This window comes from Myodes glareolus, chromosome 1, assembly GCF_982192425.1.
Source record: "Myodes glareolus chromosome 1, mMyoGla1.1, whole genome shotgun sequence".
NCBI classification, from domain to species: Eukaryota; Metazoa; Chordata; class Mammalia; order Rodentia; family Cricetidae; genus Myodes; species Myodes glareolus.
In genome coordinates, this window is record NC_142026.1 from 74489839 (window position 1) to 74503611 (window position 13773).

The following is a 13773-nucleotide window of genomic DNA, read 5'->3' on the forward strand; positions in this document are numbered from 1 at the left end:
CTAAATTGAAATTCTGACTTCATATCTTTTCTGGAGAGTGGATGAGAGTAACAGCATTGTAAACTCAGCACAGAAGAAGCAGGCAGAAGAATCAGAAGTTCAAGTTTAGCCTGAGCTACATAGCTGATACCTTGCCTTTAAAAAGCAAATCAACCTCAACAAAAAGAGCTTTTCTCAGTGTGGAGCTTTAGTCTAGTTGTGTAATGACTCAAAGTCTCTGCTTTTGTTTTTCTTCATTTCCTTCTTGGTTTTGTGTTTAACTATAAAATACAGGCTTTGATATCTGAAAAAAGCCATCCCCTTGCTAGTTTCTCCTGAAGTACAACAGTGAGAAAGTCATGCACTGATGCCCACAAGTGCTGCCCAAATCTGTACCACTGTGCAGTCAACTGCCTCAAGAAGAAGGGTGGCCACACCTACAGCCTGCTCTCCAAGAAAGTCAAATAAAGCTGGGACCTTACTTGGCCCAGGACCCCTGGAACCCAATGTATTTTCTTTGCCTGACATGGAAGGACTTAGGAAAGTGATTTTGAAGATTGTTAATACTGGGCTAGTTACGTGGACCAGTGTATAAGTAAGTGTCTATTGTCAACCTTCAGCCCTGACTCTTATTCATGTTATGAAAGGAGAAAACTGCCTTTAGTAGTTGTCCTCTGATCTCCATGAGTGTGCTGTAACACATGTGAATATACACACATAATGAAGAAAATAAGTGTAATTTATTATTATTAAATAAGTGTAATTTAAAGAAAGAAGTGTAAATAAATAAATGTACTTTAAAAGTTGTAATGAAAATGTCACATATCATAAAAAGAAAAACCAAATAGTGGTACATATTTGAAATTCAGAATATGAGACTATGAGGAAGAGGATTATAAAATAAATTCCATGCAGATGTACACAGAGAGACCCTTCACAGAAACCTTCAAACATTGTGAATATAAAGATTATTTCACATACAAATGTAAAAAGGAATAAAGCAAAACCACATGTCAATTTGTATTTCATATGTGTAATGTTCATACATGTATTTTTTTTGGTTTTTCAAGACAGGGATTCTCTGTGAAACAATCCTGATGTCCTGGAACTCACTTTGTCCACAAGGCTGACCTCAAACTTAGAGATCTACCTGCCTCTGCCTCCCGAGTGCTGGAATTAAAGGTAAGTGCCACCATTGCCTGAACATCCATGTGTTTCTTACATGTAATCTTCATACATTTCCAAAGATGAGGACAGAATGGGAGAGACACTGTTTAGATTATGGAAACCTCATCCAACAAAGAACTGATTTCAGAATCTACTATATGACCTAATCACAGCCTTGAGAAAGTCAGAGCCTGAAGAAGGCAGTTCCCTTTTTTGTGGGGTTGTGCCAGTAAAACCATGTCATACAGAATGCCTGCCTCCAGAGGCCACACCCTGTGTTTCCTGTCTCTCCAGGCAGTCTCTGTAGCTCTGCCCATAAACACAGTTGCAGCTTCCAGGAGGAGATGCCATGACCTTCACCTTCACAGCCCTGCTGTGTGTGGGTGAGATGTGGAGATGGGGAGGGGATACTGTAGGCAGGGATTGGTGCTGCCCCACAGCCCAGCATTGGCCCGTCAGGAAACTCCATGGTGTCAGGAGGTTCTTCAGAGGGGAGGAACTACTTAGGCTTCAGGGACAAACCTCTCACAGGGAACTCTCTTCCAGGACTGACTCTGGGCCTTGGGACCCCAGTGTTGACAGGTGAGCGTATGCAAATGTCCTGACCATTGTTTCTCATCATTCCTAGAGCCATGATGGGGTATGAGGCTAGAAAATGACACATGTGTGCTAAACCTGGGGATGGCTGGAGTATTGGGGTTGGGGCATAAAATCTGAGGATGGCTGTCCTGGGTCATAGCTGTTCATTTCCTTACAGGGACTCTCCCTAAACCTATCCTCAGAATACAGCCAGACTCTGTGGTATCTGAGAAGGCTACAGTGACCATCGTGTGTAAGGGAACAACAGGAGCCAAAGTGTACAGTCTGTATAAAGATGGATATAAATATTTAAGCCCCACAGAGATTCCACAGAATTCTATTGACAAGGCTGAATTCACCATCTCAAACATAGAATATCATCATGCAGGACGATATAGTTGCCAGTATCAGACACATGATGGATGGTCAGAACACAGTGAATCCCTGAAGCTGGTGGTTACAGGTGAGAGGACACACAGGGTCCACAGCCTTGGGCTTGATGGTGAAGAAGTTAATCTGTTTAAAAGAACTTCCTCCAACACCATGGAAGAAGAGCCCTTGAGGACATTTAACTGATTCCGCTTTCTCTCCTAGGAGTCTACAGGAAACCCAGTCTGTTTGCCCTGCCCAGTCCTGCAGTGACTGAAGGAGGGAATGTGAGCCTTCAGTGTGCCTCAAAGCAGCAATATGACAGGTTTGTTCTGACCAAGGAAGGACAAAAGAAGCTTTCCAGGATGTTGAACTCACAGTATAAAAACTCTACTAGACAGTTTCAGGCCCTGTTCTCTGTGGGCCCTGTGACCTCCAGCCAAAGATGGACGTTCAGATGCTACAGCTTTAATAAGAACAGCCCACTGGTGTGGTCAGAACCTAGTGACCCACTGGAGCTCCTGGTTTCAGGTGAGGAATCCCAGACTTCCCCTAGAATGATGACAGGATGATAGAGGTGTTCAGAGAGGTCTTGGTGTGTACTGTATGTGAGAAGCCAGGACTCCTGAGCCCATTGACACAGAGTAAGGGAGACAGTGGAACACAAGATACAGAATCCAAGAACACAAGATGCAGAATCCAAGGCAGACAGTGACAGCAAAGCCCAGGAGGTCCAGGACAGAAAAGAATCCTCTTGGAACCTTCTGGCATTTTGAATCAGCTCAAGTACCAACCACAAGAGTTCAAGGAACCCACAGATGAGAGGGAGGGAGGAAGGACTGTAGGAGTCAAAGCCCTTAGGGCATTAGGTGAACATGGTCTACACAATCAACCAAGCAGGGATCATGAGAGCTCACAGAGACTGAAAGAACAACCATGGAGATTACATGAGTCTGCTCTAGGCCCTCTGCACACATGCTGTGGTTGTTTACTTTAGGTGTTTTGTTTTATTCTGTGTAGCTCTTTCTGTCCGGGAACTGCCTGTGTAGACCAGGCTGGCCTTGGACTTCCAGAAATATGCCTGTGTCATTTTTCTGAGTGCTGGAATTAAAAAGCATACGCCACTGCCTGGCTAGCTTGGGAATTATTTTAGACTCGTAATAATAGGAGTGGGGCTGTCTCTGATTCTTGTCTGCATGTAGGACCTTTTTTCTTTTTCTGGGTTGCCTTGTCCAGCATTAATATAAGAATATGTCCCTATTCTTATTGCATGCTGTCACATTCCCTGTTGGGATATCACTGGGAAACCTGTGTTTTCTAAAGGGAAACAGAGGTGCAGTGGATATCTGGGAGAGGGAAGAGGTAAGGCTACTACTATCAGGATGTATTGTATGAGAGAAGAATAAATTAAAAAGAAAAAAAAGGGTCATACACAATGTGACTTTCTAAGTGCCACTTTCAGACAAACTCATCTTCTTCTTTCTTACTTCTTTGCAGGGACCCTCCACAAACCCACCATCAAGGCTGAGCCAGGCTCTGTGATTGCAAGTGGAAGTACAGTAATTATCTCTTGTCAGGGAACCATAGATACAGAAATATATATTCTGCATAAAGAAGGAAGTCAGAAACCATGGGGTACTCAGACCCCAGGGGAAACTGAGAACAATGCCAAGTTCTCCATCCCTTATGTAAGAAGACAACATGTAGGGCAATATCGCTGTTACTGCTACAGTTCGGCTGGTTGGTCAGAGCGCAGTGACACCCTGGAACTGGTGGTGACAGGTGAGGGGACAGTCAGGGTTTCAGCCCAAAGCTCTGCTCTCAGAAGTATTCCCCTTCCACACTCTAGCCCTGGAGAGCACTGTGACTGTGTGAGCCCATTCATTCTGTCCTAGGAATCCACAAGAATAAACCCAGGCTGTCAGCACTGCCCAGGCCTATGGCGACTTCAGGAAGGAACATCACTCTCCAATGTATTTCATGGAAGGGATATGACAAGCTCATTCTCACCAAGGAAGATCAGAAATTTCTCAGCTCCATGAACTCACAGTACATACACAGTATTAGGCAGTATCAAGCCTATTTCTCTATAGATCGTATAACTCCAGATCATAAAGGGACATTCCGATGTTATGGTTACTACAAACAAGCCCCACAGATGTGGTCAGTACCCAGTGACCCCCTGGAAATACACATCTCTGGTGAGTCAGCCCCATCATTGACCAAATATTTTTGACACCCTAGCCCCTTGCCATGGAAGTATTCCCCTCCCACACTCGAGCCCTGGAGAGTACTCTGTCCTGCTGAGTAGTTGCAGGGAAAAAGGTATAAAAGAAAGAGCCAAGTGACTGATGCAGATCCTGACATCTGGGAAGAAGCAGTGACATATGTAGGACAGGATGAGAGGGTATATGTGTTTTCTAAACACTAGATCCCCAGTCCATAGTCTGTCACCTTCTCTCTAGGCCTGTCCAAGAAGCCCTCGCTGCTGAGTCACCAAGGCCATATTCTGAACCCTGGAAAGAACATCACCCTGCAGTGTTGCTCTGACATCAACTATGATAGATTTGCTCTGTACAAGGTAGGGGAAGACAACCTTACCCAGCACTATGTCCAGTGGACCCAAGCTGACCTCTCCTTGGCAAACTTCACACTGGGATCTGTTAGCAGCTCTACTGGAGGCCAATACAGATGCTATGGTGCTCACAACCTCTCCTCTGAGTGGTCAGCCTCCAGTGATCCCCTGGATATCCTGATCATAGGTGAGGAACTAAATAGATACTATCAGGCACCTAGCTTCAGCATGAGTTCTCATGGGGAATTTAAGGAGGTGATGGCTGGGAGGAGGGATTTGGATCTTATTTGGGAACAAATGCAGAGACAGTAGAGCAGGAGAATGGCTCAGGCAGAGAAAGGAGACAGAGTTCCAGGTGTTGAGGAACAGATACAGGTTATATGTCATCTCAGAACATTGAAGGTAGCCTTTCATCATCCCTTTTCTCCTTAGGACAGCTATTTTTCACTCCTTCCCTCTTAGTGAAGCCTAATTCAGCAGTATACTCAGGAGACAATGTGACCCTACTCTGTCAATCAACATACAAGGTGGACACTTTCATTCTGTCAAAGGATGGAGCAGCCCACCCAACCAAGCGACTAAAATCAAAGTTCCAAATGTGGGGGTTCCAAGCAGAATTCAACATAAGTGCTGTGACTTCAATGATCTCAGGCACATACAGGTGCTATGGTTCTTGGGACTCGTCTGCCTACCTGTTGTCAAACTCCAGTGCCCCTGTGGAACTCACTGTCTCAGGTGAAGTGACCCTAAACTGCCATGGTGACTTAGAATCCAAACCCTAGGAGAGCCCTTGACTCAGGCGGGATTAAAGGGACATTAGGAAAGGTTAGTAAGAAGGCACTTTCCTGCCAGAGACTATGACTCTTTCCTGCAGAGTCAACTGCAGTCCTTCAAGTAATATCCACACCATCCTCTATTTCAATCTAGGTTTGAGGAATTCAGCATGAGGATCTTGGGAAGATTACAGGGCAGACATACGACAGTGAGGAGGACAAGACTTGGGTTAGCATCCAACATTCACCTTCCTCTTGTTCTTTTTCCTAGGATCCATTCGACCCTCCAACCTTCCACCCTCAAGTCTCAAGCCAACAGCTGGTGAGTATCAGGCACCTAAGTGCAGGAAGTATGTTTCACCCCCAGGCAGCTTGCTTACTCTTAGCCCAGAAAAATCTTCATTTCTCTGTCACTTCAGCTTGTGAGTTCTCAACAGAGACCCCAGAGGCTCACGATTTAGTTTGTGCTACAGAAGGTGGCATCCAGAGGAATATGTTTAGGGTCAGCCTGGCAGATGGGCCAGGCAGATAATTAGGAGAACAGGGAATTCAGACATTCATCTTCCCATCCTTCCAAAAAGGTCCTGAGAACAAACCTCTCAACTGCATGAAGTCAGGCTCCAGAAGGCTACGAAAAAAAATCCTGTTGGAATGTGGGACACTAATGGAACTAATGGAAAATAGCAAGTTATGGGATTGAAACAGCTGCTTCTAAAGATACAGAATTGAACATATTCTTCTTTTTATGGACAGCTACTTCTCTGCATAAAAAGCGAATAAGTGTGGCCCATACCTTAAATTTCTTTCAGTGCTGGCCTTGGCTATGACTTCTCATTACAAAAGAATCCTCCAGACTCCACAGTGGATCTCCATAATTTGTGCAAGAATGAGGCACTGGGCTATAGCAGAGCATTCAGACTCCTTCTTCTAGATCATGGTACATAGTTCTAGTATTCTCCATGAGTTTTGTGCCCTCTGCTCTCAGGAGAACCTAGAGGTTCTATGAATACCTCAATGTATCTCCATATATGCTGTATTTTGCCAGTGCCCCTGTGGAACTCATGGTCCCAGGTGAGGTGATCCAGATTTTTCTGAACTGAAGGGGTATCTCAGCATCCTCCATGTAGAGCAATTATTGGCCAGGATTGGGTTACATATGATGTAGAGGGTCAGCCAGATTGATATTTATCATCATAATGGTAGAGGACCACATGGATATTTCTAGGAATTCTTATTACAGTCCTTCCTATTGGAATCCAGAAGGTTTCAGGTAGTCTAAAGGAGCATCTTGAGAGGCCACAGACAGATGTAAGATACTAAGCAGAAACCAGCCCACAGTGCTGACCTCTGTTCATCACCCACCACTTGTCAGTTTTTACAATCCTTACTCTCAATACATCCATGGCTCACAGTGTCTCCAGGGGAAGAGGTAGTCTTCTTTTTTTTTTTGTCCAAAGACGTGCCATTTAATTCGCAATCCCACATTAATTTGTTCAACAAAATGAGCTTATCTTCTGTATAAATGCCTCTGCCCCATGGCTCCGAGAGCAGCTGTAATATACAAGAATGACTTCATTTAATTTACCTTAATTTAATTTAATTTAATAATTTAATTTAATTGAATTTAATTCACCTTCATTTAAATGTGGTGACTGCTTTTCATTCTGTCTTTCTTCCTTTGGCCAAAAGAAGGATGAATCACATGTCAATTGCAATGAAGGATTTTGTTGTTTTCGTTTATTTTTTAAAGGTGCATGTTAAGAAAAATTTTAAGAATTTAGATTGCTATGAGACCACAACACAAAGTTGTAAATTAAGATGCTGTTAAGGAGAGTAGAGGTGTCTAATTCCCATCCTACTTTCAAGGAACTGGGAACTGGCACATTCTGAGTCTTCTCCAGTGGCACTTAACAGAATGTGACAGAGATGTGTTTTATATAAAAAAGAATATAAAATACATATAATTTATTTTCCTTCAGCAATACAGAGCTATAATCCTCTTGAATAAAAGGATAGTTTATTTCTTTTTTCATAATTTTACTATGGAAGTTCTTTTTTCTTCTTCTTCTTTTTTAATTTTTCCATTCAATTATTTACACTTCCTTCCCTCCTCAAAATTCGCTCCCATTCCCACACATCCCCTCCTCCCTCTCCCACCCTTCTTGACAGAGGACAGGGAATCCTGCCCTGTGGGAAGTCCAAGGCCCTCCCCCCTACATCCAGGGCTAGGGAGCTGTGCATCCATATAGACCCATATAGACTAGAGTATTGCTGGATCCTGTGGTAGGTTGATTCTGAATTTCCTGAGAAACCGCCACACTGATTTCCAAAGTGGTTGCACAAGTTTGCATTCCCACCAGCAATGGATGAGTGTTCCCCTTACTCTACATCCTCTCCAGCAAAGGCTATCATTGGTGTTTTCGATTTTAGCCATTCTGATGGGTGTAAGATGGTATCTCAAAGTTGTTTTGACTTACATTTCCCTGATCCCAAAGAAGTTGAATATGACCTTAAGTGTCTCTTGGTCATTTGAACTTCTTTTGTTGAGAATTCTCTGTTCAGTTCAGTGCCCCATTTTTTTAATTGGGTTAATTAGAATTTTAGTTTCTTGAGTTCTTTATAAGTTTTGGAGATCAGACCTTTGTCTGATGCGAGGTTGGTGAAGATCTTCTCCCATTCAGTAGGATGCCTTTTTGTCTTAATGACAGTGTCCTTTGCTTTACAGAAGCTTCTCAGTTAAGTTCTTTTGAGGGAATTTTGATCATCACTAATCTCTGCAATTTCTTTTTTTTACAACCACAGCCTCAGAAAACCAAGATCACACAGTGGAGAATGTCATCAGGATGGGGTTTGCTGTCATGATCCTCATAGTCCTTGGGTTTCTGGTCTTTAAGGCTTTGGGCAACCAGAGACAGAGTCAACATGCTGCTGGGATGTAATCAGAAGAAAAAGAAGTGCACATTTCAAGATTTCAGAGCCAGGGAAACAAATCTTATGATCCATGTTTTCTGTAAAAACAAAAATAAAAACAAGAAAACCATTTCTTACCACTGAGTAGTACTACAATGTGTAAATGTGGCACATTTTTGTTATCCATTTTTCCATTGAGGGGTATCCACATTGCTTTCAGATTCTACCTATTACTGCCTATACTGCTATGAACATAGTCAAGAATGTCCTTGTGGTATAATTGAGAATCCTTTGGGTATATACCCAAAAGTGGTATTTCTGGGTCTTGAGGTAGATTATTCCCAATTTTCTGAGAAACCACAGTACTGATTTCCAAAGGATCTGTACAAGTTTGCACTCCCACCAGCAATGGAGGAGTGTTCCCTTTATCCCACATCCTGTCCAGCATAAGTTGTCATTAGTGGTCTTGGCCATTCTTACAGGTGTAGGATGGAATCTCAGAGTTGTTTTGATTTGGATTGTTCTGATGGCTAAGGATGTTGAGCATTTCCTTAAGTGACTTTTGCCCATTTGAGATTCATCTGTTGAGAGTTCACTGTTTAAGTCTGTACACCATTTTTATTGGATTACTTTTTCTTTTGATAACCAGTTTCTTGACTTCTTTGTATATTTTGAATATCAGTCCTCTGTCTGATGTAGGGTTGGTTAAGATCTTTTCCCATTTTTTAGATGGCTGTTTTGTCTTCTTGACCATGTCCTTTGCTTTACAGAAGCTTCTCAGTTTGAAGAGGTTCCATTTATTAATTGTTTCTGTCAGTGTTTCTGCTACTGAGGTTAAATTTAGGAAGTAGTCTCCTCTGCCAATGCTTTCAAGTATACGGCCCACATTCAAAGTAGGGAATATGTTGTCCCATCTGTCTGGCTTGGATACTCATTTCTGTACATTTTTCGTCGCCTCCCTCTCATATGTCATTTTCCATTTTTATACATTGCCACATTCTTTATGTCTGTAGGGTCTCTCTGTTGGACTAGAAACAAGGAAGGTTCATCAATAACAAAAATGACGTGTAAAATCAGAAACTAGAATTTATAGTCACTCTGCCTATGATGCCCCAAATCTCTTTCCATGACCCTCCAACCTTTCCAACTTCAATATATTTTTTCTTGGAGTTTCCCCTGAAAGGCAATGATACCACACTGAAGGAATAAGGACAATCTGGCAAATTAGTGTAGGCAGGACTTTGAAGGTGTTTCCTAACACAAAGTCCTGATCTGTGACATTTCTTGACCACTGTAAATATCCCCATCAAAGACATCTTCACAAGAACAGTGTAACATCACAGGTTTGAGGGTGTGAAATGATGCATGAAATATAAGTGTCTTTCAATTCATTTTCCGCTACTTATTTCTCACATATGCTAAAGTAATTGGCCAGCATAACAATCATCCCAGAATCCCCTTGCTAGGATGACTTATCAAACAATGATTCAGAATTTCTACATAGACAGCCATGTTATCTTTAAACAATGGTAGTAGTATTTATTTCTCTCTCTCATTTATCTTCAATGAAATGGGTTCTTAACTTTATTTTTGCTTATGTTTTAGTTAAGTTTTCAAGAACAAAGCTGATAATGTATGAAGCGAGGAAATTCTGTTACCTTCTTCAGAATTTAATGCAAAATTTCTGCTTTCTCACAACTCAGTATGATGCTAAATTTGGTGTTTGGGGTACATGAAATAATTCTGAATCATGAGGTTCTCTGTTCCTAGTTTCCTTTGAGTGTCTATGATGAATGACTGTGAGACATTGAAAAATGCTAACTCTATCAGAAACAGTCTCCATTATGTATGTTTTCAATTTTAAGAATTGAATAATATCATGATTAATAATATTATAAGAATAATATTATATATTCTTAATATATCATTAAGAATATATTGTTTTCAATGTTGAATAGGATCTAAATGACTGGGTTAGTTCTAATTTTTCAAGAGTTTTTTTATTTTATAATATATTTGCATGACTAACAGCAGAATATGGTCCAAAAATTCACATTTAGTAAATGTTTTTCACATTGTAAGCATCATAGAATACTTAACAAATTCTCATGAATATGAAGTCATATAATACATGCTCTTCAGAGCTGTCTTTCCATAATGCACAAATGACATTTTTTTAGTCTTTGCAGATATCCACCTCCCCTGCCTGCAAGCTGCTGAATTCAAAGGAATATACCACAAAACTAGCAACTGAGCAGGACATAGGATACTAACTACACTTGTCTACACCATCGGTATAGCAGATTACTCTGTCCCTATTGAAAAATGTTACCTGGTTCTGTCATGCTTTCATCTAAATCTGGCAGGTCCATGGAAGGACAAGATGTCCTGGTTCTATCCATGATGTCTAGAATGAACTCAAGAAATTGATATTCTGACAATTACATTGGAGGGCATTGTAAAGGATACAAGGGGCCACATGACACCATTAATCCCAGGTGGTCTAAGGTCTTTTACACTCTGTGCACAGCAATAGTTCACAGGAAGTCATGAAACATGGTTAAGGAAACAGGTTGTTAATTGCAAAATGAACAGAATCTATTACTCAGGGAACAAATAGTTTCCCTAACTTTAGCCCTGACCAAAACTTCTTAACACTTCAGACACTTCTGCATGAAGTGGAAAAAAGAGGAATGAGCAAAATGAAACTGAGTCTGAAGGGAAATGGCTGGATGGATCCAAAAGAGATACCTATTATCTATAAAATTATAGACTCTCCTCCTGTACCTAAGTCAGCAAACTACATTGATAAGATCAAGGAATGGAAGTGACCATGTCAAGAATCCCAAACTATGTTTCATATATTGTCCTGTGAGAGAAGGAGCATCAGGTTTTGCTGTCTCTTAGCATCATTAATCAAGAAAGTGCCCATACAAACATGACTACAGTGTAATCTGATCAAAAAATATCCTCAGTTGAGGTTCCCTGTTTCCAAAGTGACTTCTGACTGCATCAAGATGACAAAAACTAACAAATGCATTCTCCCAACCCAATTCAAATCTTCAGAAATAATAATCCTTATATGAACCATATATGAATAAACCTTATATGAACACCCATGTTGCTGTACTAGCTAATTCTCATACTAAACCTGAAGGAAAGGTTATTACCATCATTGTACACCAAGGAAGGACAGAGATTCTTACCAGGTTCAGTTTGGAAGTTGGGAAATTATATTCTTATTCCTTATGTAGCAGTCAGATACTTTTAGCCCCTGAACATTAGTGCTGAGGGCACTGACACAGGATCTGCAATTTCATAGGAGGAACTGTTTCCAATAGATAAGCAAAGAGGGAAAATATACTAAGGAGGTTTGGAAGCAGAGATGGGAGTAAGAGGGGCTTCTTGTGACAGAAATGAAGAAGTCAGGGGAACAAAGAAATTGCCAATTACAAACCACAAGCCCAGGCAAGCAAAAAAGTCAGTTTCCCCAGTGAGTCACTTAAGGCTTGCATAAATGTTTCTAAACTTCCTTGTTACTACCCATAGGGGCTATGGTTGATATGGCAATCAATCTCAATAGTGAAGAGTTTTATTCAATTTCTCTATCCTTCTATTCTCATTCTGATGCTAACCACATACATTCCCAACCTGAGTTGCTTCTAACACTCTCTGGGACATTATGCAGCCCAATGCAGTGAAGACTCAAATATCTGTGTATATTCTTGATTCATTCACATTCTCCAGCACTAGATCCTCCCACCACCGCTACATCCATTCTTCCCTATTCTTCAGTTCCTTTTCTATCATTCTACTCTGTTCTCTACCTTCCTCCATGCTAAATTCTTCCTAAGGGCTCTTCTTCACAGAATCCTTTCCTGATAGTGAGAGTCAGCAGAGTTATGCTCTCTCCAGCAGACCCACTCTTCCCATGTTCCAAATTCAATAGAGGACATAAGTGGCATCACATACACACACACACACACACACACACACACACACAGAGAGAGAGAGAGAGAGAGAGAGAGAGAGAGAGAGAGAGAGAGAGAGAGGCTGAGAAGAACTATAGAGATTGACAATGAGACACATACAGAGATAGACAGTGAGAGAAAATATGACCCTTCTATCACTAAAATACCTCTCACAGTTGCTTTCCTGGGACAATGAAAAGCTAGAAAATACCACTGCACCCTCTGAACAGTGATATTGGCTAAGAAATGTGCTTATGTTGACCCAACTAATTAATATATATTAATGAGCTTGGGTCCTTACTAGAGGCACACAGGAAACCCATATACAACTTCCTAAAATGATGGACAACTTGTGCTTAGATTACTACTGGAGATATATCACAATTTAGTGCAAAAGATTCTTTGTATCATCAGGTTTCAATAATATTTGAGTCAATAGACCAGAACAAGGTGAAATGTTTTTTTACCTAAATATTTCCCTTATTTGAAGATGAAATCACAGATCATTATACATTGCACAAGACTTAGATGGAGTAACAGCACCCAGTGAGTATTTTACTTTTCAGAATGGCTCATAGTCTTTCTTAATGGGAAAGCATGAATAAGAGTGTCTTAAAGACTGGACACTGGTGACCTGTAATTCCAACACTCAGGAGGAAGAGGCAGACAGACCTCTCAGCGTTTGAAGTCAGCCTGGTCTACAAGATCTAGTGCCAGCACAGGCACCAAAGCTACACAATGAAACCCTGTCTTAAAAACCAAAAGGGAAAAAGTGTCTGACACTCTGATCAGGACTAGACCCCACCCATCTTCAGTTTCAATAGTTGACTCACTTGACTTCCACAATTAGAGACAACTAACTTCCCCTTCTATTTAGCTCCCTGTTGTATAGAAATCTATCACTAATTTGCCCATCATTTTCACCTTTGCAAATATGTCCTGTTCAGTCCCAGGAAGGAACCAATGATCACATCAGTCACTCTCTGGCATGGACCTAAGTGGATGTGCCATGCTTTCAATGGTTAATCAAGAGGGCATGGGTGGTGTAGGAGGTTTTTCTGTTCCTGTGTTGCTTTTATTGGTTAATGAATAAAGAAACTGCCTTGGCCTTTTGATAGGGCAGAGCTTAGGTAGGTGGAAGAAGCAGAACTGAATGCTGGGAGGAAGAAAGCAGCGTCAGGGAGAAGCCATGGATCCTCTACCAGAGACAGACACCAGTTAGAATCTTGCTGGTAAGCCACAGTCACATGGTGATACACAGATGAATAGAAATAGGTTAAATCAAGATGTGAGAGTTAGCCAATAAGAGGTTAGAGCAAATGGGTCAAGCAGTATTTTAATTAATAAAATTTCTGTGTGGTTATTTTGAGGCTAAGCTAGCCGGACAGCTGGGATGAACAAGCAGCCTCTCCTAAAACAACTGGCACTCCGATGAGGTCAACTAAATTCA

General features: G+C 41.3%; 1 protein-coding gene across 1 annotated transcript; it reads left to right on the forward strand.

Annotated features, from left to right (window-relative positions):
* Window positions 1–1447: 1447 nt before the first annotated feature.
* LOC125398791 (paired immunoglobulin-like receptor B) lies at window positions 1448–8482 on the forward strand. The gene is made up of 10 exons (XM_087909921.1): window positions 1448–1529; window positions 1693–1728; window positions 1904–2188; window positions 2320–2625; window positions 3592–3876; window positions 3990–4295; window positions 4560–4856; window positions 5102–5404; window positions 5714–5764; window positions 8245–8482. The coding sequence occupies exons 1-10, from the start codon at window positions 1496–1498 to the stop codon at window positions 8379–8381; spliced, it is 2040 nt and encodes a 679-aa protein (XP_087766047.1). The 5' UTR covers window positions 1448–1495; the 3' UTR covers window positions 8382–8482.
* Window positions 8483–13773: the final 5291 nt, after the last annotated feature.

Bases quoted from the DNA above. Each gene is read 5' to 3' on its own strand.
- LOC125398791 (XM_087909921.1), top strand. From the start codon at position 1,496: ATGACCTTCACCTTCACAGCCCTGCTGTGTGTGG. The intron at 1,729-1,903 runs GTGAGCGTATGC...ATTTCCTTACAG, and splicing joins TGGGACCCCAGTGTTGACAG to GGACTCTCCCTAAACCTATC. The intron at 5,765-8,244 runs GTGAGTATCAGG...TTACAACCACAG, and splicing joins AAGTCTCAAGCCAACAGCTG to CCTCAGAAAACCAAGATCAC.